The 22774-nt window shown below is 42.5% G+C and overlaps 1 protein-coding gene across 2 annotated transcripts in view; it reads left to right on the plus strand.

Moving 5' to 3' along the window:
- Nucleotides 1-232: 232 nt before the first annotated feature.
- dctd (dCMP deaminase) overlaps nucleotides 233-22774 on the plus strand; it is a 67779-nt gene continuing 45237 nt past the window's right edge. The window contains exons 1-2 of one of the 2 annotated variants that reach the window (XM_059644857.1): nucleotides 233-551; nucleotides 13002-13110. In XM_059644857.1, coding sequence (XP_059500840.1) covers nucleotides 466-551; nucleotides 13002-13110 — 195 coding nt within the window. In that variant the 5' untranslated portion in view covers nucleotides 233-465. The remainder of the gene's footprint in view (nucleotides 552-13001; nucleotides 13111-22774) is intronic. The other variant, XM_048527655.2, reaches the window with a different exon arrangement.

Raw genomic sequence — 22774 nt, forward strand, 5'->3', positions numbered from 1 at the left:
CTTTGGCCGTGCCCCTGTGTCTCCTCGAGCCACGCCCATGTGTGTGCCGGGCCCCGCCCCTGGAAGTGAAGGGACGGCTGATGAAAATTGCGCGCCAAAAAAACCTGCGCCTCCTGGCACCAGCCTGGGCGTGATGTGTGGTGCGTTAAAATATGTGTCTGCCGTGAGTTTAACCCCATCCCCCACTGCAGACCTTACCGGTCTCTCCCAACCGCGCCTGTACTGGAAGCGCGCGCTCTCTTTGATACGCGTGCGCGGCGCTGGAGTGATGTCACTGTCACAAAAGCATCTGCGTGTGTTGTTGTAGTTAGTTTTAATTAACTCACCTAAATGTGTGTGTGGGGACGGAGTTAAGGGAAATAAAAACAAACATCCTGGAGAAGGCCTAGTCTATTCTCAGCGTGAAACGGAAAATATATTCCCGTTGAGATCTGTGTAAAGTGTGAGAGGGACAGAGAATCATTCATGATGCTCGGCTCTGAGGCCGCAGAGGAGGTAGCGTCCAATGGGGCCCAGATGCAGAAAGTCTGCGGCCTGCGCACGCGTGGCAGGTAAAACTATTTTTTATTAATATATCAAGTCGCTGGCAATTCCAGCCACTGCAGTAGACGTCAGGGGATATATCTGCAAGGAGCTGAATTAGTTGATTCTTGAAATGGCCTTTACCATAACTTCAGGTGTAAGTATTAATCTACGTGTTCGCACTTGGGAAGAAATGAAAACTACAGTTCGCCACCTTAGGTGGGTCCTAGATGCTGGAGGATCTGTTCCTGCTGCGAGTTTGATGGGTGCTGAGGTGGTTGATCAGCTCTCTGTGTGATCTGCAGATGCTGAGGGGTCAGGCAGGTGGTGGGGTTCGGAGGTTTCAGTTCTCCTTCCCAAGACTTTGTTTTGTTTCTTTAAGCTCCCGGTAAAGCCTCCTCACGTGGTTTGCTGCTTTCTCAAACAAACCTCGTCCATTTCGGAGATAGTAGGAACTGCAGATGCTGGAGAATCTAAGATAACAAGGTGTGGATAATAAAATGTGAGGCTGGATGAACACAGCAGGCCAAGCAGCATCTCAGGAGCACAAAAGCTGACGTTTCGGGCCTAGACCCTTCATCAGAGAGGGGGATGGGGTGAGGGTTCTGAAATAAATAGGGAGAGAGGGGGAGGCGGACCGAAGATGGAGAGAAAAGAAGATAGGTGGAGAGTAGAGTATAGGTAGGGAGATAGGGAGGGCAGAGACAGGTTGGACTGGTTTTGGGATGCAGTGGGTAGAGGGGAAGAGCTGGGCTGGTTGTGTGGTGCAGTGGGGGGAGGGGATGAACTGGGCTGGTTTAGGGATGCGGTGGGGGAAGGGGAGATTTTGAAGCTGGTGAAGTCCACATTGATGCCATTAGGCTGCAGCGTTCCCAGGCGGAATATGAGTTGCTGTTCCTGCAACCTTCGGGTGGCATCATTGTGGCACTGCAGGAGGCCCATGATGGACATGTCATCTAAAGAATGGGAGGGGGAGTGGAAATTAACAAGGTGTGGAGCTGGACGCACACAGCAGGCCAAGCAGCATCAGACGAGCAGGAAAGCTGACTTTCGGGCCTCGACCCTCCTTCACTTTAGGTCCGTAACGTCAGCTTTTTTGCTCCTTGGACGCTGGTTGGCCTGCTGTGTTCATCCAGCTCTGCACCTTGTTATCTCGTCCATTTCACTTGGTCACAAGCTCCTGTGACTCATGCAGAGATACTTGACCCTTACCCTGACCCTGAGGTACTCGATTAGTATAAAACCATCCCAAGCTGTAGAGTAGCATAGCAACAGTATGCCTCCACCCCCCCTTCCATTTTGGATGGTGATTTACTTGAGATAGAATTTTCTGTATGGTTGCCTTTGAAAAATTACATTAAAAATCTAATGCTTCTTATTTTAGTGGTGTTTGCAGTCAGACATAGAACAGCCCAGGCAGCATCCTGGTAAACCTCCTTCGCATCCTCTCCAAAGCCTCCACATCTTTCCTATAATAGGGTGACCAGAGAGTTGTGAGAGCATGGAATGCATTGCCAGCAGCAGTTGTGGAAGCCAGGTCATTGGGGACATTTAAGAGACTGCTGGACATGCATATGGTCACAGAAATTTGAGGGTGCATACATGAGGATCAACATCGTGGGCTGAAGGGCCTGTTCTGTGCTGTACTGTTCTATGTTCTAGAACTGGACACAATATTCCAAGTGTGGTCTCACCAGGGTTTTGTAGAGCTGCAGCATAACCTCGCAGCTCTTAAACTCGATCCCCCTGTTAATGAAAGCCAAAACACCATATGCTTTCTTAACAACCTTATCCACTTGCGTGGCAACTTTGAGGGAGCTATGCACTTGAACACCAATATCCTGCTGTTCCTCCACACTGCCGAGAATCCTGCCTTTAATCCTATATTCAGCATTTAAGTTCAACGTTCCAAAATGCATCACTTCGCGTTTATCCAGGTTGAACTCCATCTGCCATTTCTCAGCCCAGCTCTGCATTGTGTTAATGTCTCGCTGAAGCCTGCAATAGCCCTCGATACTATCAACAGCACCTCCAACCTTGATGTCATTAGCAAACATACTAACCCACCCCTCAACCTCCTCATCCAAGTCATTTATAAAAAGTACAAAGAGCAGAGGCACAAGAACAGAGCCCTGCAGGACACTACTCAGCACTGACCTCCAGGCAGATTACTTACCATCTACAACCACTCTCTGCCTCCTGTCAGCCAAACAATTCTGAATCCAGACAGCCAAATCACCCTGTATCCCATACCTCCTGACTTTATGAATGAGCCTGCCGAGGAACAACATTTGCCTCCCTCCAGTCTTCTTGTACGACTCCCGTGGAGAGTAAGGAAGCAAAGATTTTCGCCAGTACCTTAGCGACCTCCTTTCTCGCTTCCTGGAGCAACCTAGGATAAATCTGGTCTGGCCATGGGGACTTATCAATCTTAATGTTTGCCAAAATTTCCAGCACATCAACTTCCTCAATCTTGATCTGTTCAAGCCTGTTTTCCTGCTCCTCAAAGTTCTCATTCACAACGAGGTCCCTTTCCTGAGTGCAAACCGAAGCAAAAAACTCATTTAGGGCTTCCCCTATCTGCTCAGACTCCACGCACAAGTTCCCTACACTATCCCTGATCGGCACTACCTTCTCACTGGTCATTCTGTTATTCCTCACGTATGAGTAAAATGCCTTCGGGTTCTCCCTAATCCTTCCTGCCAAGCCTTTTTCGTGCCCGCTCCTGGCTCTCCTCAGTCCACTTTTGAACTCCTTCCGGGCAAGCCTGTAATCCTCTAAAGCTGTGCTAGACCCTTGTTCCTCCACCTTACATACGCTGCCTTTTTCTTTTTGACGAGAAGCACCTCTGTTCCCGTCATCCAAGGCTCCTTAATCTTACCCCTTCTTACCTGTCTCAGAGGAACAAATTTATGCATCACTCGCAACAACTGCTCCTTAAACAGTCTCCACATGTCTGTTGTGCCCTTTCTGTGGAACACTTGCTCCCAATCTGTACTTCCCAACTCCTGTCTGATAGTGTCATAGTTTCCTTTACCCCAGTTAAATATCTTACCTGGTAACTGCTCCTTTCCCTTTCCATGGCTATGGTCAATGTGAGGCTGTTGTGGTCACTGTTGCCAAAGTGTTCTCCCACCACGAGATCTGACACCTGTCCTGGCGCATTGCCGAGCACCAAACCCAAAATGGCCTCCCCCCTCGTTGGCCTGTCCACATACTGAGTAAGGAAACCCTCCTGAACACACCTGACAAAAACGGCTCCATCCAAACCATCTGCAGTAAGGATGTTCCAATCAATATTGGGAAAGTTGAAGTCACCCATAACAACAACCCTGCTACGTTTGCACTTTTCAACAATCTGCCGGCCTATGAGTTATTCGAACTCCCTACTGCTATTTGGGGGTCTGTAGAAAACCCCCAATGAGGCGACTGCTTCCTTGCTGTTCCTCACATCCATCCATACTGACTCAGTCGATAAACCTTCCTCAGCAACCTCAGCCCATACCACCTCAGTAGACGAGTCCTCATCAAAAGTTCTTTCAGCCACCGTTATACTGTCCTTGACTAACAAAGCCACACCTTCCCCCTGTTTTACCACCTTCCCTGACCTTAATGAAAGATCTAAACCCTGGAACCTGCTCTATCCAAGTCTCCGAAATGGCCACAACATCAAAGCCCCAGGTACCTATCCAAGCTGCAAGCTCGCCTACCTTATTCCGAATACTCCTGGCGTTAAAATAGACACACTTCAACCCAGCTTGCTGTCTCCCAGCATGCTCCTGTGACAGTGAGGTCTTGTCCATGTCCTCCCTATGCTCATCCTCCTGTGTACTGTGTACATGTACAGCTCACAGCATTGAACGAGGCCCATGATGTTTGCAGTAGTTACTAAAGGGAAATGTTTCCTCCTATCTATCTTGCCTGTGCCTCTCTCAATTTTGTACACTTCGATCAAGTGCCCCCTTCCTTAGTATTCCCTGGTCGAAGTCAAGTAACCCCAGTTTACCTAGTCTTACTTTGTAGCTGAAATGTTCCAGTCCAGGTAACATCCTGGTGAACAAAAATAGAAGTTGCTGGAAAAGCTCAGCAGTGTGCCAGCACCTGGAGAGGAACAGAAAAATTCAGAGTTAACGTTTCAGGACCAGCGACCCTTCCTCAGCACAATTGAGTTCTGAGGAAGGGTCACCGGACCCAAACGTTAACTGTGATATTTTTCTTCACAGATGCTTATCAGAGTTAACATTTTGGGTCCGGTAACTCAAACAGATGCTGCCAGACTGCTGAACTTTTCTAGCAATTCCTGTTTTTGTTCCTGATTTACAGCATTCATAGTTCTTTTGGTTTTTATTTATCATCCTGGTGACTCTCTCCTGTGCCCTCTCCATTGCAGTCACATCCTTCCTATAGTTTGCTGTCCAGACTTGCACACAGCACTCCAGCTGTGGCCTAACTAAAATCTTCAACAGCTCTATCATAACCTCACTGCTGCTCTACTCAGTCAGTACCTTTGCTAATGAAGGCAAGTATCCTATATTATCCCACCATATCTACCTTTTGTAATCCTCTTTATATCCAAGGGTCCTACCATTTATACTGTATTTCCTTGCCTTGTTAGCCCTCCCAAAATGCATCACCTCTCGCTTTTCAGCATTAAGTTGCATTTGCCATTGTTCGGCCTGTCAATATCATTCTCTAGTCTAAGGTTTACTTCCTTGCTATTTACTGCACCACCTCATTTCGTACACATGCCAAAGGAGGCTGGTTAGAAGGCCAGCCTTTGTTCTCTGGGATTTCAACTGAATTCTGTCAAATGGCATGATGTCCTGGCATGATGTTCTTTAACCCTCATCCCTCATGCCACTTTCTTGCCTCGCCATACCCCAGTGCTCCCTCATTCCCTGTGTCTGTCCACAATCATATATGCCTCTTCCAAACTCTTGCATATTTTCAATGAACGCATGCCATTTCATTTTACCTCATTGTCCCAAACACTGGCAGGAGTTAGCATCCATAATTATTTCCCCAGTTCCCACTGAGTAGGACTCCGTATCCATGTCTTTGAAGTGGAAGTGAAAGTAAGCAGAACTTTTAACTAAGTAATATCAATGTCACTCAAGCACACTTCTCACTGAGAAAATCTCATTCATAAAAGTTTAACAAAAAATTTAAATCTCATGATCTGTTCAAAGAATAAACAAATGCCTCTTCTTCAGTGGTAATCTCTCACTAATGACTGTGATTGTCCACTTAGGAAATTCTGTATACGTAGGTCATGTGGGTCCTTGCATGGCTGATGATTCCAATCTTAGAGCCATATCTCTGGCCCCACACTTGACTGGTGTTTCCGGGAGTTGGAAGTGTCCCTTCAACTTGAGCTTATTGGCATTGCTTTCCCCGGTTCCTTTTCTATACTTCCCCTTGTTACTGATTGTTCTTAAAGCATTGTGTTCCTTTGTACAGGAGATTCCCCCTTGGTTTCTTCTGAATGAGGGTCTGAAATGTTAGAGTTGCACAGCACAGAAACAGACCTTTCAGTCCAACTTGACCATGCTGACCAGTTATCCTAAATTAATCTAGTTACATCTGCCAGCATTTGGCTCATATCCCTCCAAACCATTCCCATTCAAATGCCTTGTAAATGTTGTAGTTGTACCAGTTTCCGTCACCACCTCCGGCAACTCATTCTGTACCCTCTGTGTGAAAAGGACATTTCACAGGCAACAATCCTGATGAGTACAAATTTTGAAGGAATAAAATTCAGATTAAAGATCTGTGTAAACTGAAACTGTAAATAAGAGCAGAAGCTACCTTGATCTTTTTGTTCTTGAGCTTTAAATAAACCATGAGGCCGATTATTGGTAATGCATTGCTGGCTTGGCTTTTGCACATGAAGCATGGAGTCAGCAATTAGGATCCAGTGCCCAGTGGAATTAAACATCGTGTGTGCACGTAACTAAACATTGACATGCAGACTGACAGCGTTGGGCGACATCTCTGCTCATGACTTAAAGCATTAATTTTACATGTAACATGAAGTCAATGTCACTTGTGGTGATTTGTATAGAACTGCAGACCGCACTTACAATTACATTGAGAATGACTGAAAACAGTGTCCTGTAAGTAAAAGAGGACACAAGAAGGATATTATGTGAACTAGGGATAATGTGTTGTATGAAATTGTCCATCATGAATTAGTGTGTTTTATCTGAATCTCTCAGGTATTCGATTACCATCATGGTGTCCAAAACCTTCCTGTAGCATTTATAAGGAATTGGTCAGAGGTGTTTCATTAAGAGGGTTATACAATCAAGGGGAAAAACAGGAAGTGCAGAAGTTTGATAAAAGATACTACATGCATTTATAGTGCTGGAATTTCTCCAGTTAATGACCTAGCTTTCGAGACAAGATAGTCTAACAGACCTTAATGAGAAGTAGCCATATTAATGGTAACTTGTAGTGATTTATCCACAACAAACTCCACTGGGCCTGCCACACACTTAGGATGCTGGAGTTCCAAATACCAAAGCAAATCTGCTGCTTCACGCATCTCAAGGAAGGCACTTGAACAAGAGGACAAAGGAAACATTTCAAAGACTCCCTGAAGGCTTCCCTCAAGAAATGCAACACTCACATTACCATATTTCCTAAAGCACGTGTTGAAGTTGAAAGGGTTCAATGTTGCAATGGTTCAGAAAAGATTTCGGGATGTTACTGGTATTGGAGAGTTTGAGCTACAGGGAGAGGCCAAATATATTGAGACCTTTTTCACCCTGGAGCATTGGAGGCGGAGGGGGTGACTTCACACAGGTTTATAAAACCATAATGGGCATGGTAGGGGAGCCCAAAACTAGAGGGCATAGATTTAAGGTGAGGCAGGAGAAGATTGTTTGGAGGGATATGAGCCATATGCTGGCAGATGCAATTAGATTAATTTATTACTCCAAAAACGTTTACAGATAAGGCCAGATAAGACTTACTCTTACTTTATCAGACAGACAAAGGACCGCAGTTCAAACTTAATTTTATTCCTTTTGCTTCACACTCTGTTACCTCGCACATGCTTCGGATTATAGTCCAATTAATTTATAAGTCCATGCACCTGAGGAAAGAGCAGCGCTCCGAAAGCTTGAGATTTCAAATAAACTGTTGGTTAATAACCTGGTGTTGTGCGCCTTCTGACTGTGTCCACACCAGTCCAACACCAACACCTCCACGTCATCTCTAGGGTTCATCACAGGGATATGGGTATCAGTTGGGTTTGGGGTCCAGCTTTTGCTAAATTCCTGTTCCAGTCCCCAGATTAAGATGTATCAGAACAGCACATCGCACCTTTTGACACTCCAGGAATTAGGCCTTAACCCTTCTAATGGCTGACTCCAGGGTTTACCCTCATGTTTAGCTAACCTAGCTTCAGATTCTGGCATTTGTTGTCTCACTTTTCCAAACACCTGGTTTAAGGCCCAATTATTCATCAGTTGCTTGCTTTCTCATTTATGTTGTGGGATTTTCATTATATTTTTATCTTAATTAGTCTGGTATAAGAGCAAAGTGTAGAAGGATACAGGGAACCTTTATCTGCCTATGGCAGAAGGGTGCCGGGGTAGGGATCGTAATTCTGTTCCCTGCCCTGAACTGAATAACATGGAGTTTCATCCTCAACCAGTCCCCAGTCAGGATCACTCCTTTTGTTCCCTCATCTCTGTCTGGGTCCCAAAGCACAAAGAAACCATCTCTAGCACAAAAACTGTGTCTTCAAGGCCTCAATCTCTTGTTGGCATTTGGAATGATCAGCATTCTTCACTTGTTGCTCAAGCTGTGTTTGATGCAGCACTTTGAATGATGTCTGGAGATCTTTACATTCCCACTCCAGTTCCTTAATATCTGGCTCCTGAAACTGCCTCCGTGCCTTTCTGGCGTTTCTGCTCACTGTCTCAAATTGATTTTGATCATTTGAGAGATAAACTGTCTTCTCTTCGCAATGTCTAAGGATTTAATCTTGCTGTCTAACTGTGTTTTTTGACTGGAAATCAACCATTCCCTGACTGACAGTTTCTAGGGCATCAAGAGGTAACAAGGTGTAGAGCTGGATGCAGTTCCGATTATCTCTTGGGCATCTAGTTTCTGTTTTAGCTCTATTTTCTAACTTCAACTCAATTATCTCAGCATTTTTGGCCTTTAGCATGTACTTCAAGTACCAAGTTTCTGCAAAAAGACACCAGATTTCCATCAGACCATACTCTTTGGGGGCACACTTGTCCACAAACTTCCTAATGGACTCTAACAAATGATCCATCAGTGAGGCTTGTAACATCACAATCTTCTCACCACTCTGTCTACTTCAGCAATTTCTTATTCAAATTTTCCTTAACCTAGCTCTCCCAATCAGGTTGGTTGTTTTGAAATCATGGCAGACAAAGTTCCAGTGCCAAATGCAATAATACAAAAAGTTAATGTTCTGATTTAATTCTGAAAATTTGTTGCCTCAATCCTCATCCACCCACTTGAATTCCTGGCCATCACATGGGGCAGCTTCCCGTTTGATTCAGGCTTGGGCAGGATGTCTGAGAATATAGGCTGGTAGGTTCAACTTAAGTGAATTTTAGATTTGTTCCAATCAAAGCCCAACCAGGGATATCAGTTGCTGACTGTAAATCGCCATAAATTATCTTTAATTTGGCGACTTTAAAAAACCTCTCAGACAATCAAATACTGAAACAGTGATTAGAACTTCATTGTTTGTAGTAACCAAAGTAAGACCTCTCAAGTAAGCAAGTTAAGCCCCACAACCCAAGTTGGCTATGATCTGATTAATGATGGAATCTAGCCAGGATTTCACCAACAGTGTTTGCCTTTGGAAGTGTCAACAGTTCGAACCTTTTCAAGTGTTTTTCTTTGTTCTGGTGTTGGATTCTTATACAGTTTTCTCTCTTACAAATTTATGTGATTCAATAAATTCTTTCATCCCCAACTTTGATTGATTGCACTTTTGGAGAAGTGTGTATCTTGTCTTCTAATCAGAAATAGCTCCTCTGTTCCTTTTGTGGTTTGCTGTCTATTTAAACTGCAGCTTTTCCTGCAGTTAAGCACTTAAGTTCTTCTGCAGGGTAATCCTTCTCTTTTGTGGCAATAATGCATTCAGTCTATCATGGAGGTGTCATAGCAGTTTTGTTGTGTAATCTGTCCAAGACATGCTCATTGTTTTCAGTCTCTGCGTAAAAACTTGACTTTGTCCCTTTTGTCTTGAGCAACAATTTATTCCAGAAAGCTGATTCTTTCAACCCATGAAGTTATTCAAGTTGTGAAGTTTACATTGCTAGACATTGGTTTTGGGTAATTATGGCTTGTGTTGGTGCTGTTGGTTGCTTCAAGCACACTGATGTTAGTATGTCTGTCCTCCCAATTCATGTGGAGAATGAAAAAAATTGGTACTTCTCAAGGCGGTATCTCTACATATTTCAAGTTTCAGAGCCAAATAGAAGAGTCACAGGATGACTGCCTTATACACAGAGTTCTTGGTTTCAGTGTGGATGTCACAGCCATCAAAGACTGCCCAAAGACTGTCATTCTTAAGTGTCCAAAGGTGGTGCTTATAGATTTGATGTGATGTTGAGTTTTTGATTGAACATCAGCCTAAGTGGTTTGTGTTGTTCCTGCCACTTCCCTTTGAGCTGCCGAGCTGTGACTATAACTTACCCCGACCCAAAGACCTTCCATTACCTCTTAAAGCTGCCAACCCATCTGCTGTTGAGATAACGTGGTTTTGGTCCTTTTTGAAAGACAATTGTCTGGACAATTGAATCTGCTGAAATTGCAAAAAAAAATCTAACTTTTTTTTAACTACACCTGATGGTCTAACAGTCAGTGCACTCAACCCTAAATATCTGCTTTTATCCTTTAAGTGACACTACAGACTGTATTTTCTTTTTTTCAATTTCAAATGTCTGTAGATTCCACTCACTAAAGATTGTGAAATTTGAATAGATATTATATCTGGCCTCAACAATTTACCCAGCCTTGTATTGAAGGATAACACCACATCAACTATGCACGCGCACAAAACCCAAACCAGTGATTCTTCAATGTACAGCGAACTACCTCCAAGCCAGAGAAATGGCAGTCTCAGATGCTTTTTCAGAAGTGTGCAATTGAAGGGTTCAGACCACCTGCATGCATGTTAGGTAGAGTATGTTGAAAATCATGAATTTGCAGAAGGTTTTCAGTTTTGAATTTGGCCCATAGTGATGCCATAGAGGCCAAAAATACTGTTGAGGTCTCACTAATAAATTCAAAAGATTGCAATAGCATACCAGGAAAAAAAAACACTGTTAACTGCTTCCCCTAAAATTTAGGCTTTAATCTTACATTTGTCACTTAGATCACTTATTTCCACCATCAAAATATCCTCTGCCTTTGCCACTGCTTCAGCTCATCTACTGGATCCCTTACCCTTTGTTATCTCTAGATTCTACTGTTCTGGTGTATTTTAGTCTGGTCTCCAATATTCTATCCGATCTTAACTTGAGGCCATCCAATTATCTTGAGGTCATCCAAAATATTACTGCCTGTGTCCGAACCCACAGCTAGCCCTCTGCCCGCTGACTTATATTGGCTCCTTGTGTTGGATTGTCTTGATCTTTGGATTCTCAGTCTTGGTTCCAAATCCCTCTGTGGCCTCTCCTGTCCTTATTTCTGAAATCTCCTCCAGCTCTGCAATGCTGTGAGATATTTACATTGCTCCAGGAGTTACAGTTAGAGTATCCTGATTTTAATTGTTTCACCATTGGTAGCTCCAACTCTCTGGATTCCTGCTATATACCTTTTTATGTCTGTTCCTCGCTTTCTGTCTTAAAACCTACCTCTTTTTCCAAGCTTTTGATCATCAAGTCATAGATCCATCCGCATGAAAACAGACGCTTCGGTCCAACCGGTCCATGCTGAATGTAATTCCAAACTAAACTAGTCCCACCTACCCATTCCTGGCCCATATCCCTCCAAACATTCTGACCTAATGTGTCTTCATGTGGCTGGATGTCATTGTTCCTTATAGGTCTCCTGTGAAGTGCTTTTGTATAATTTTACTTTGTAACAGAAGCTATACTAATTCATTGTTACAGAGATAGTAGGAACTGCCAATGCTGGAGAATCTGAGATAGCATGGTGTGAAGCTGGATAAACACAGCAGGCCAAGCAGCGTCAGTGGAGCAGGAAAGTTTGACGTTTTGGGTCGGGACCCTTCTTCAGAAAAAAATTTATTGTTGCTTTTCCTTGAGCTGCTGTAAATGCATGAAACTTTCAGGTGCAGTTACAGGGCTGTATACCAAGCAACCCAGCTGGTTACAAGGCAGCGATTGATAGATGCCCACAAAAAGATCTTGCGTCATTAGGGAACAAGGAGACTACTTGGCTGATTGAGTCTGTGGAGGAGAAAAACAACCTCAACTCTACTATTTCTGCTTGTGTACCATACTTGCTGTTGCCGTGTCCTTGTATCAGAGGAAATCCCACCCCACGGCATTCCTGTCTACGTATTATCCGTGCAAGAAATTAAGAACTTCCTATGTGGAACAAAAGGGAAAAATCTCCTTTAAAATTCAACCAAAATAGGATAGTTTGACTAAAAGTTATTGTTGACCCTGAACAGGATGAAATTATATAAATAAGTTTAAGACTAGTTTCGTCTAGACTGTTCAGGAGGTGAATCAACTAATGAATGAAGAAGGTAGTTTAATGAATAAATTAACTCGGAAGCTTCTATCGTCAAGTACTGATTAAAGCTCTTCAGCACAAAATCTGCAATCTAAACCAGGTCTTTATTTCCCAAATGCTGAAAAGCCAAGTTTTGTTTTAGTTTTGTTTCTGATTCCATTTAAAATTGGTTTTGCAGAAACTAAGAGTCATTACAAGCTTCTGTTCCAGCGTATTTTCTGGATTTGAGGACTGTGGTATTTGCTACCACAGCATGATCCAGTGTGGTTTTTCTTTCCTATTCCTTCCTTGCCTTTTCTATAAAGTGCAAATTTCTTAAACTCTTGAAGATTCATTGATCTTTATATCAATCTGCTTATTGTGTTTTGTATTTGCAGCTGAACTCATGAATCAAGTCATCTGTGTAATTGAGTAAAACCTCAACATCTGCTGAAGCGTACAGACTGTACCTGTGTTTCTAGATTATGGATTATTTTTGTCTCTGCTGCTATGCTATGAGTTTCAAGCATTTGTTATATTTTCTTGTGTTTTATCTGTGAATCCGGTAACTGAACAGTTGTATTTTCACAACTTTTAAATGGTCTGCTGAACTTTACAGGCTGTTTTACAATTACATGCCTCTTCTCACCTGTGTAGAAGGAATTCTGCTTGACGCTCCCTGTGGTTTATGCCTCTTTGTTACATTGATTGTTGTGATGACTAATGTAAAATGAAATGAGAGGCATGGTGCAGACAGAGCCTGTATGATGAGATTCTGTTTAATTTTATTACAGGGGTGATGCAATACCATGCAGAAAACGAGAAGACTATCTTGAGTGGTCAGAGTATTTTATGGCAGTTGCTTTTCTGTCAGCGCAGAGGAGCAAGGACCCAAATTCGCAGGTAAAAGTCAATGAGTGTAAGGAACCACTGCTCGCAAAACATGTGCTCAACTTGCACACAAAATGGAATTCCGTTGTTTGCTCATCTCATTGTCTTTGGGCAAATTCTGAGCAATGACTATTTGTTTCCTCATGAAGTCAGTTGCCTAGACATTTTCCCTCTCAGCTCTGTCTGCTCCCTTCTTGTTCTCACCACCATCACCCCCAGATCTCTGGTTTATCACTGCTGTTATGGTCCGTGCTCCTCTGGACTTTCTTGTGTAAATAATGTGTTGATGTACTCAATGTTTATCTCTTTGCATTCCTGTTATGTTTTGGGTTTTGCCCTGATACTTTTGTTTATAAAGAAATGTTTGACTCCAGACTGCATGAGGCCATATTTGGTTACCTGCCTTAATGTTTTGTCAGAGCGATGGGGTTTTAAGGTGTGTTTGAAGAGAGAAGGTAATGCTTAGCCATATGGTACATTGCCTCAGTTGAGGTCCTTAAGGGTGCCATTTTGGATTATAGATTTTAGATTATGTACAAATGGAAAATTCTACATACCTTAGGGGACTGGCTAGCTCTGTTGATTGGAAGCAGAATGTTTGTGAAGCAGAATGATGTCAACAAATGGGTTTGATTTCAGCACTGGTTGAGGTCACCATAAAGGACTCTCCTCAACTTCTGCCCTTGTCCGAGATGTGGTGACCCTCCAGTTAAGATACTAACAGTCGTCTCTGTCCAATAAGAGAGCACTCCTAGGGACCAGTAGGACAATAACAACATTACCCAGAGATAGTACGAACTGCAGATGCTGGAGGATCTGAGATAACAAGGTGTAGAGCTGGATGAATACAGCAGGCCAAGCAGTATCGGAGGAGCAGGAACGCTGACGTTTCAGGGTTAGATCCTTCTTCAGAAAATTTTCTGAAGAAGGGGTCTAGGCCTGAAATGTCAGCCTTCCTGCTGCTGTGATGCTGCTTGGCCTGCAGTGTTCATCCAGCTCTACACCTTGTTATCTAATAACATTACCCATACCTTTTCAGCTCCTTCGAAGTTCTTTTGCAACAGGCTTATTAATTAGTCCATTATCAGTGCATAATATAAGATCTAGGTTGATTATATTAGTTGAATGATGAACAATTTGTTTGAGAAATTATCTTGAACACATTTCAGGAATTCTTCCTGTGTAATATTGGTGTTCAGTTCATTTGCCCCGTAATATATGCATTAAAATCACCCATGCTTACAGCATTCTCAGTGGCTTATAAGCCCTCCATTACCATGACTGTTTGATGGCTTACAAACCGCTCCTACCAATATTTGCTGCCCCTCCAAACAGATTCTGTGTCCTATTCTTGTAATCTGGATCCTTTGTTATCAACACTTCCCAGGTCATTTATTTTCTCTTGTCTTACCCAAATGTTGAATGTTCTTTTAATATTCAGTTCCCAATATTGGTGCTGTATAGCCATCTCTTCTCAATGGCAAATAAATTATATCCTGTTCCTCCAACGACCACCATCTATTTTAAGATCTGAAGAAAGGTCACTGGACTCAAAATGTTAATTCTGCTTTCTCTGCACAGGCGCTGTTAGATCTGCTGAATTTCTCTAGATTTTCTGCCTTTGTATCAATGATCTATCTTCTGAATGCTGTGAGCATTCCAAGCACTTTTAATTCCACAGTACTCTCTATCTTGACCCTAGTTGATTCTAAGACTTGTTTTTGATTTCCACTTTTATTTACAGCCTTCCTATTTTACATAAACAGCTATGTTTTCCCTTGTTAAGAGACACACAGCAGCGAGTCTGAGCTAGGAATACTATGAAGTTGGAGCACTATTCACCACTGTTTAAGGATTGGGTTTCCTCTGTCGAGCTATGAAGAGGGGGATTCATTCAGTACAGGCATTAAGAGAACAGGAACCAGTATTTAAAGCTGCAAGTGGTTGGGAATCATTTTGGTTTGGCTGTTAGGGAATCGGGAATCATTATTTAAAACGAGGCCAAGTGTCAGATCTCTCGGTGAGCATTTCGGTGAGAGTAAAGGTCAGGGAGTTGTGATCACTACAACCATGGAGAGGGATATGAATAGACTGTATGGGAAAGTGTTTAATTAGGGTAGGGGGAGTTACAATGCTATTGGGCAGGAACTGCAGACCATAAATGGGGAACAGATGTTCTCAGGGAAATGCACAACAGAAATGTGGAGGTTGTTTAGGGAGCACTTACTATGAGTGCTGGATAGGTTTATCCCAATGAGACAAGAAAAGGATGGTAAGGTAAAGGAACCTTGGATGACGAGACATGTGGAACATCTAGTCAAGAGGAAGAGCAAGCTTACTTCATGTTGAGGAAGCAAAGATCGGACAGAGCTCTGGAGGGTTACAAGGTAGCCAGGAAAGAACTGAAGAATAGACTTAGGAGAGCTTGAAGGGGGCATGAAAAAGCCTTTGTGGGTAGGATTAAGGAAAACCCCAAGGCATTCTATACTTGTGAGGAACAAGAGAATGGCCAGAGTGAGGTTAGGGCTGATCAAAGATAGTGGAGGAAATTTGTGTATGGAGCCGGAGGAGGTAGGGGAGGTCCTTAATGAATACTTCACTTTGGTATTCACTAGTGAGAGCAACGTTGTAGTTGTGAGGACAGTATGAAACAGGCTGATATACTCAAATAGGTTGATGTTTGGAAGTGGGATGTGCTAGAAATTTTGAGAAACATGAGGATAGATAAGTCCCCTGGGCCAGATGGGATATACCCAATGTTACTACGTGAAGCAAGGGAAGAGATTGCTGCGCCTTTGGCGATGATCTTTCCATCCTCACTGACCACTTGAGTAGTGCCAGATTGGAGGGTAGAAAATGTTATTCCTTTGTTCAAGAAAGGGAATAGGGATAGTCCTGGTAATTACAGACCAGTAATGGGCAATGATGGGCAAATTATTGGGGAGGATTCTGAGAGATAGTGTTTATGATTTGGAAAAGCACAGTTTGATTAGAAATAGCCAGCATGGCTTTGTGAGGAGCAGGCCATGCCTCATAAGCCTAATTGAATTCTTTGAGGATGTGACAAAACACATTGAAGGTAGGGCAGTGGATGTAGTGTATATGGATTTTAGCAAGGCATTTGATAAGGTTCGCCATAGTAGGCTCATTCAGAAGTGGCAGATGGAATTCAACCTGGACAAGTGTGAAGTGATTCATTTTGGAAGGTCAAATTTGAATGCAGAATACCGGGTTAATGGCAGGATTCTTGGTAGTGTGGAGGAACAGTGGGATCTTGGGGCCCATGTCCATAGATCCCTCAAAGTTGTCTCTCAAGTTGATAGGGTTTTTAAGAGGCGTATGGTATGTTGGCTTTCATTGGCAGGGGAATTGAGTTAAAGAGCCATGTGGTTGTGCTGCAGCTTAATAAAACCCTGGTTAGACCACACTTGGAATATTGTGTTCAGTTCCCATCTCCTCATTGTAGGAAGGATGTGGAAGCTTTAGAGAGGGTGCAGAGGAGATTTACCAGGATGCTGCCTGGACTGAGGGCATGTCTTATGAGGAAAGGTTGAGGGAATGAGGGCTGTTCTCATCAGAGCCAAGAAGGATGAGAGGTGACTTGATAGAGATGTACAAGATGATGAGAGGCATAGATAGAATGGACAGCCAGAGACTTTTACCCAGGGTGGAAATGATGATTACAAGGGACCATAATTTTAAGCTGATTGGAGGAAGGTGTAAGGGAGATGTCAGAGGTGGGTTCTTTACACAGAGTGTGGTGGGTACATGGCATGCGCTGCCACTGATGGTAGTGGAGTCAGATACATTAGGGACATTTAAGTGAGTCTTGGATGGACACATGGATGACATTAAAATGTAGGGTATGTAGAGTAGTTTTGATCTTAGTAGAATAATAGTTCAACACAACATTCGTGGACTGAAGGGCCTGTGCTGTGCTGATGTTCTCTGTTCTAAAACCACAATTAGTAAGGTCCATCTAGAGAAGTTGTGAAAATAATGGGAATCACCATTTCCTTACCTAGGGAAGAATGTTCTGGTGCGAATCATCCACTTTGCTCAAGAGTCTGGAAGCTGTATTTTATTTGCGGGAGTGGGTTCCTCCATTTTGACCATTAAAAGTACAGGAAAAGTCCCAGTGCAGAAATGGGTAGCATCGGAATGTATTTACGAAAGAGAAATCCTGCTTAATGGGAAATCATGCCTGACTCATTCTTGAAAAATTTCAATAAATTAAAGTTATGTTGATAAGGGGAGCCAATGGTTGTAGTTTTCTTGGACTTTCAGAAGGCTTTTGATTTGGTCCTGTCTAAGAGATTAACGTGTAAAATTAAAATACATGAGATTTGGAACTAATGTCCTGACTTGGAGAGAGATCTGGTTGGCAGGAGGGAAACAAAGAGTAGGAATAAATGTTATTTTTTTGTGGGATCCGTGCTTAGAAACCAGCTATCTACAAATAGATTAATGATTTGGATGAGTGCACTAACTGTCATTTCTCCAAGTTTGCAGTTGGCACAAGTCTGAGTGAGAGGATGAACTGTGAGGAAGATGAAGAGATGTTTTAGTGTGATTCAGACAAATTGAGTGAGTAGGCAAATGCAAAGCAGATGAAGTATAGTCTGGATAAATGAGAGGTCATCCACTTCAGCAAAAACAGGCAGTAGATTATTATCTGAATGGTGATAGATTGGAAAGGGGGAGGTGCGGTGACAGCTGGGTGTTTTTGTATACCAGCTACACTTTATTTTCCACTTCTGTTGGCCAAATAATCAACAATGTAATCAAGCAGCTGTGACTCAGCAATAACTTCCTCACTAAAAAGCTCATTTTGGATTCTGCCAAGTGCCAGCCAGCTCCTCCCTTCAGTATAGCATTTTTCAAACATGGACGAATGTGCTGAACTCCAGAACTGTTTGTCCTTGACAACAAAGGTACATTTGACTGAAAATGGCATCAACAGTATTGTGGTACAGCGAATCATTTGAGTTTTACTGAGCATAAGGAGTTTATTCGGTTCAAAAAATCTGCTCCAGCTCTCCAGAGGTAGAAGTCAGTCATTTCATCTCCAAGATATCAATGTAGGAGTTTGGCAAGGTAGTTCCTCCATGTAGGCTCTACCACCTTTCCCTGCTTCATCAATATTTGTCCTTCCGTTATAAGGTCAGAAATAGAGCTGTTCACTGATTGCATAATGCTTAGCACAATTTGCAGCTCCTTAGATACTGAAGCATTGCATGTTCAAATGTAACAAGACGTGGGCAATATTCAGGTCTGTGCTGATAAATGGCAAGTAACATTGTGTCACGCAAATGCAAGTCAGTAAATATCTTCAAATCTGAGAATCTAAACATTGTCCCTTGATAATGGCATTGCCTTGCTGAATCTTCCAGTATCAACTTGTTGAGGGCTATCATTGACCAGGAACAGAATTGGACTAACCATCTAAATAATGTGGCCACGAGAACAGACCGGAGGCTGGGAAGTAACTCGCCTCCTAACACCTTAAAGCACAACCATTTATAAATCCAGAGCAGAATAATCTGTTTTCACTGGGATGATAGATGAACCAAGCTCGACGGTATCCAGGACAAAATAACCTTGCATCCCCCACTAGTACTGGCAGGTATCCAGCTTGGAGTTTAAAAGGTATTAAGTCAGACTGTCAGTATCAATGGGCCTTCAGTTTAGGGCCTTGGTCTATTACCCTAGTTTTCCCTAAAGTACAAATTCAGTTATTTAATTTCTTGATTCTACATTATAGATAACATGATATTCAAACTGTTGACATTTAAGCTTTGAAAATCTACTGAACATAAAACCAACATTCACAACAAGGGGGTTTGACTGAAGTTCTGTCCAAAACACATTATTAGCTGCTCACAGTGCAAACAGTTACAGCAATGTTATGTGTGGACTTTAAAGATTCTCTAACTTTTTGTTCATCTGTGTGCCCACCTTGTAGATATTTTATTTCCCTGTTTAGCTTTCAATTGTCCCAACCCAAAATTGGTTTTAATATCATTTTTATCTCGTCTCACCAGTACTACTACAGTGATTTATTTATAGGTCAGTTTCACTGGATTATGTGTCAGTACTTTATCATTTAAAATATGTTTTCCTGTCCTTCAGGTAACAATAACCATTTTGTCTAGTAGGCACACATATCTGAGTCTGTTCTTCAGATCATTTTCACAAGCGTTGCCTCAAGTTACTTCAGGTGTAACAGTAACATCTTCGTGTTGCAATGTTATCCAAAGATGAGTCCATGAATTCTTGACTTCCAGGTGATCTTTGAAAGATCAAAAATTCACAGGCATGGGCAAACACGCATCTCCAAGTGAAAGCTGTCAGTGGTTTGTTTCGTTTACACTTTCAGTTGATATTCCATTTGATTAAACTAAAATGAGTTAATCCCATCCAATGTCATGGAATTTTCCTGTCATTATCTTTTATTCTAATTGGGTCATCCATTAATTACTATTCTATCTTATTCAGGGGCTCTGGAATAACTGTACCATCCAGTTTAAAAAGAAAAGTGTTTTAATAGCAGCTTTTAAACAGAGTTGAGTGTGTTTTGTGTGGAGTAAGCTTTGCATGGTTAGGAAGGAGAGATCACATCGGGAGTGCACCACAGACAGAGTGAGTGTATAGTTGGAGGAATTTGGAGGTAGTATGGGAATTTGGTGCGGAACAGAAGACGTGCTTTTTGTTACCTTGCCTTGGCTTATTGTTTGTAAGGTTTTGTTTTTGTTTTACAGGATAAATTTGGGCCCAGCACAAAAGAGGGACATCTTAGATAAGTTCATTGATAGCTACTATTTTGACTATCTATGAGATTACTTTCAGATTGAAGGTAAATAAGGGAATTATTTACAGGCTACAAGCTAAAAGCCTATATAAAATCTTTAAAAATTAAATTAAGAACTAAGCAAATAGAGAGGCTGAACTAGGCAATGCATTGTACCTGCATGATGTGGTAGCTGGAGGGGACTCTATTGTAGTTCATCATGACTACGTCTGCAGTTTTGATTGCTTAAGGATCCCTGGATCAGAGTTTGAACTGGAGTCTGAGCTTCAAACATTGCAACACATCAGGAATTGAAGAGTTATGTGGTTGCTGTATTTGAGGAAGCCATCACACTCCTTAGGTTAAACACCTCAAATTTGGTCAGAGGTCATCAACAGGAGGCTGTGACTAAGAGCGAGGCAGGTAGAGGAATCCAAGGGGTGGTGCTGAAAGAGCCTTGGCCCTTGAGCTTGTCTAAGTTTTGAGATTCTTGTTCTCTGTGTGGATGAGAGTGGGGCCAGAAAGAAAACAGTTGAAATCAGGATAGTGTTGTCCGGGGAACAGATACTGTTCTCTGTAGCCAACATTAAAGGTCCCCAAAGTTGTTTTGCCTACCCAGCGCCCAAGTTCAGGATATCTCATCAGGGCTGCAGCGGAACTTGGAGTGGGAGGGGAAACAATCAATTGTCATAGTTCATGTTCAGGTACCATTGATATAGGTAGAAAGAAGAAAAAGGAGGCTCTGCTGAGGGAATATTAGCGGGTAGAGTGTAATTTAAAAGCAGAACCACAAAGGTATATTAATTTCTGGATTATAACCTAGGCAGAGTTATCACAATTAAAGAAGTAAATATGTGGCTGAAAGATTGGCGTGGGAGAAATGGGTTTGAATTCATGGGACGTTGGCATCAGATGAGATGGGCTTCACCTGAAATATGCTGGAACCAGAGTTCTCTCAAGTCGCATAGCTAGAGCTATGGATTGGGCTTTATACTAAATAGTGAGTAGGGGGTTGGGTTCAGTTATGTGGAAAATTGTGGAAAAAGTTAGAGTGAGGATGGTTCAGACAGAGGTTATTAAAGTTTCCAGAACAAATAATAGGACAGAGTATGGAAAGGATAAGGAATCTAACTTCAGACACAGCAGATAAGAGTACACAAATGAGAAGGAGGCATCAACACAGGACTGAGGGTGCTGTATTTAAAGGCATGCAATATACAAAACAAGGTTGTACTGCAGATTGAGGTTTGCAGATACAAAGTTGTGGGTATCACAGAGACATGGCTGCAAGGGGATTAGGGCTGGGAACTAAATATCCAAGGATACACGTCCTATTGTAAGGGCAGGCAAATGGCTAGAGGGAACAGAGTTGCTTTGTTAGGAAGAAATGAAATGAAAAGTGATTAAACTAAATTATATTAAAATTGATAGCAAGAAGTCATATAGAGTCAGAAGGCATAGAATTTGAGAGAGTAGAGTTGAGGAACCAGAAAGGAAAAAAATACCCTGATGGGATTTGTGACTAGGCCTCCTAGCAACTGTCAAGGTGTGGGGGGAAAAAAATAAATCAGGAGTAGAAAAGGTTGTAAGAAAGGCACTGTTACAATAATCATGTAGCTGGACTGGTCTGTAGCGGATCTTAAGAAAAGGAGTTGGTCGAATGTCTGTGAGATGGATTTTTGGAGCAACTTGTGGTTTTGGTGATGTGTGATGAGGCAGACTTGATTAGGGAGCTTACATAGAAAGGACATAGAACAGTACAGCTAAGTACAGGCCCTACGGCCCACGATGTTGTCCCAAACTTTTACCCTAATCCTCATATCATACTTCATATCAAGTCACCTCTCATCCTTGATCATTCTAAAGAGAAAAGCCCTAGCTTTCTCAACCTTTCCTCGTAAGATCTTCCCTCCATTCCAGGCAACATTCTGGTAAACCTCGTCTGTACTTTTTCCAATGCTCACCCATCTTTCCTGTAATGAGGTGACTAGAACTGGACGCAATACTCCAGATGTGGTCGAACCAGGCTTTTGTGTAGCTGGACCGTAACTTCATGGCTGTTGAACTCAATCCCTCTATTAATGAAAACTAATACACCATACGCCACCTTAACAACTCTGTCCACCTGAGTGGCAGCTGTCAGGGAACTGTGGACACGAACCCCAAGATCCCTGTGCTCTTCCACACTGCCGAGAATCTTTCCATTAACCCTGTATTCTGCTTTCAGGTTTGTCCTTCAAAAATGAATCACCTCACACTTTTCAGGGTTAAACTCCATGTGCCACAGTGCAGGAATAATGAGAATGCAGAGTGACAGAATTCATCCTGCAGTTTGAAAAGGAGAAGCTGGAATCAGATGTAATGGTAACTGCAGAGATAAGAGGGAGGAGCTGGCCCAGAGGGGATTGAAAGGGAACCCTAGCAGGAAGATGGTGGAGCAACAATGGCAGGAGTTACTGAGGGTAATTTGGGAGGCACAGCAGAAATTCATCCCAAGGAAGAAGAAACATACCAAGGCATACGAGGCAACCATGGCTGATGAGGAGTCAGGGACAACATAAAAGAAAAGAGAAGGCTTACAATTTGGTAAAGATTAATGGGAAACCAGAGGATTGGGAAGCCTTTAAAAACCAGCAGAGGATAAGTTTTTTTTAAAAAAAAAGCCATAAAATGAGAACAAGCTATTTAGTGATATAAAAGAGGATTACAAGAGGTTTTTGGATAAAATAAAGATGAGAAAGGTAGGAGTGAACGTTGCACTGCTGGACACTGAAGCTGGAGAGGGATGTTTTGCAGACATTTCGTTACCATGCTTTGTACATCGTCAGTGCAGCGTCCGATGAAGTGTCGGTATATTTTCCTGCCTGGTTTTTAAACTCTGGGGTC

This window comes from Stegostoma tigrinum, chromosome 3, assembly GCF_030684315.1.
Source record: "Stegostoma tigrinum isolate sSteTig4 chromosome 3, sSteTig4.hap1, whole genome shotgun sequence".
In the NCBI taxonomy this organism is placed as follows: Eukaryota; Metazoa; Chordata; class Chondrichthyes; order Orectolobiformes; family Stegostomatidae; genus Stegostoma; species Stegostoma tigrinum.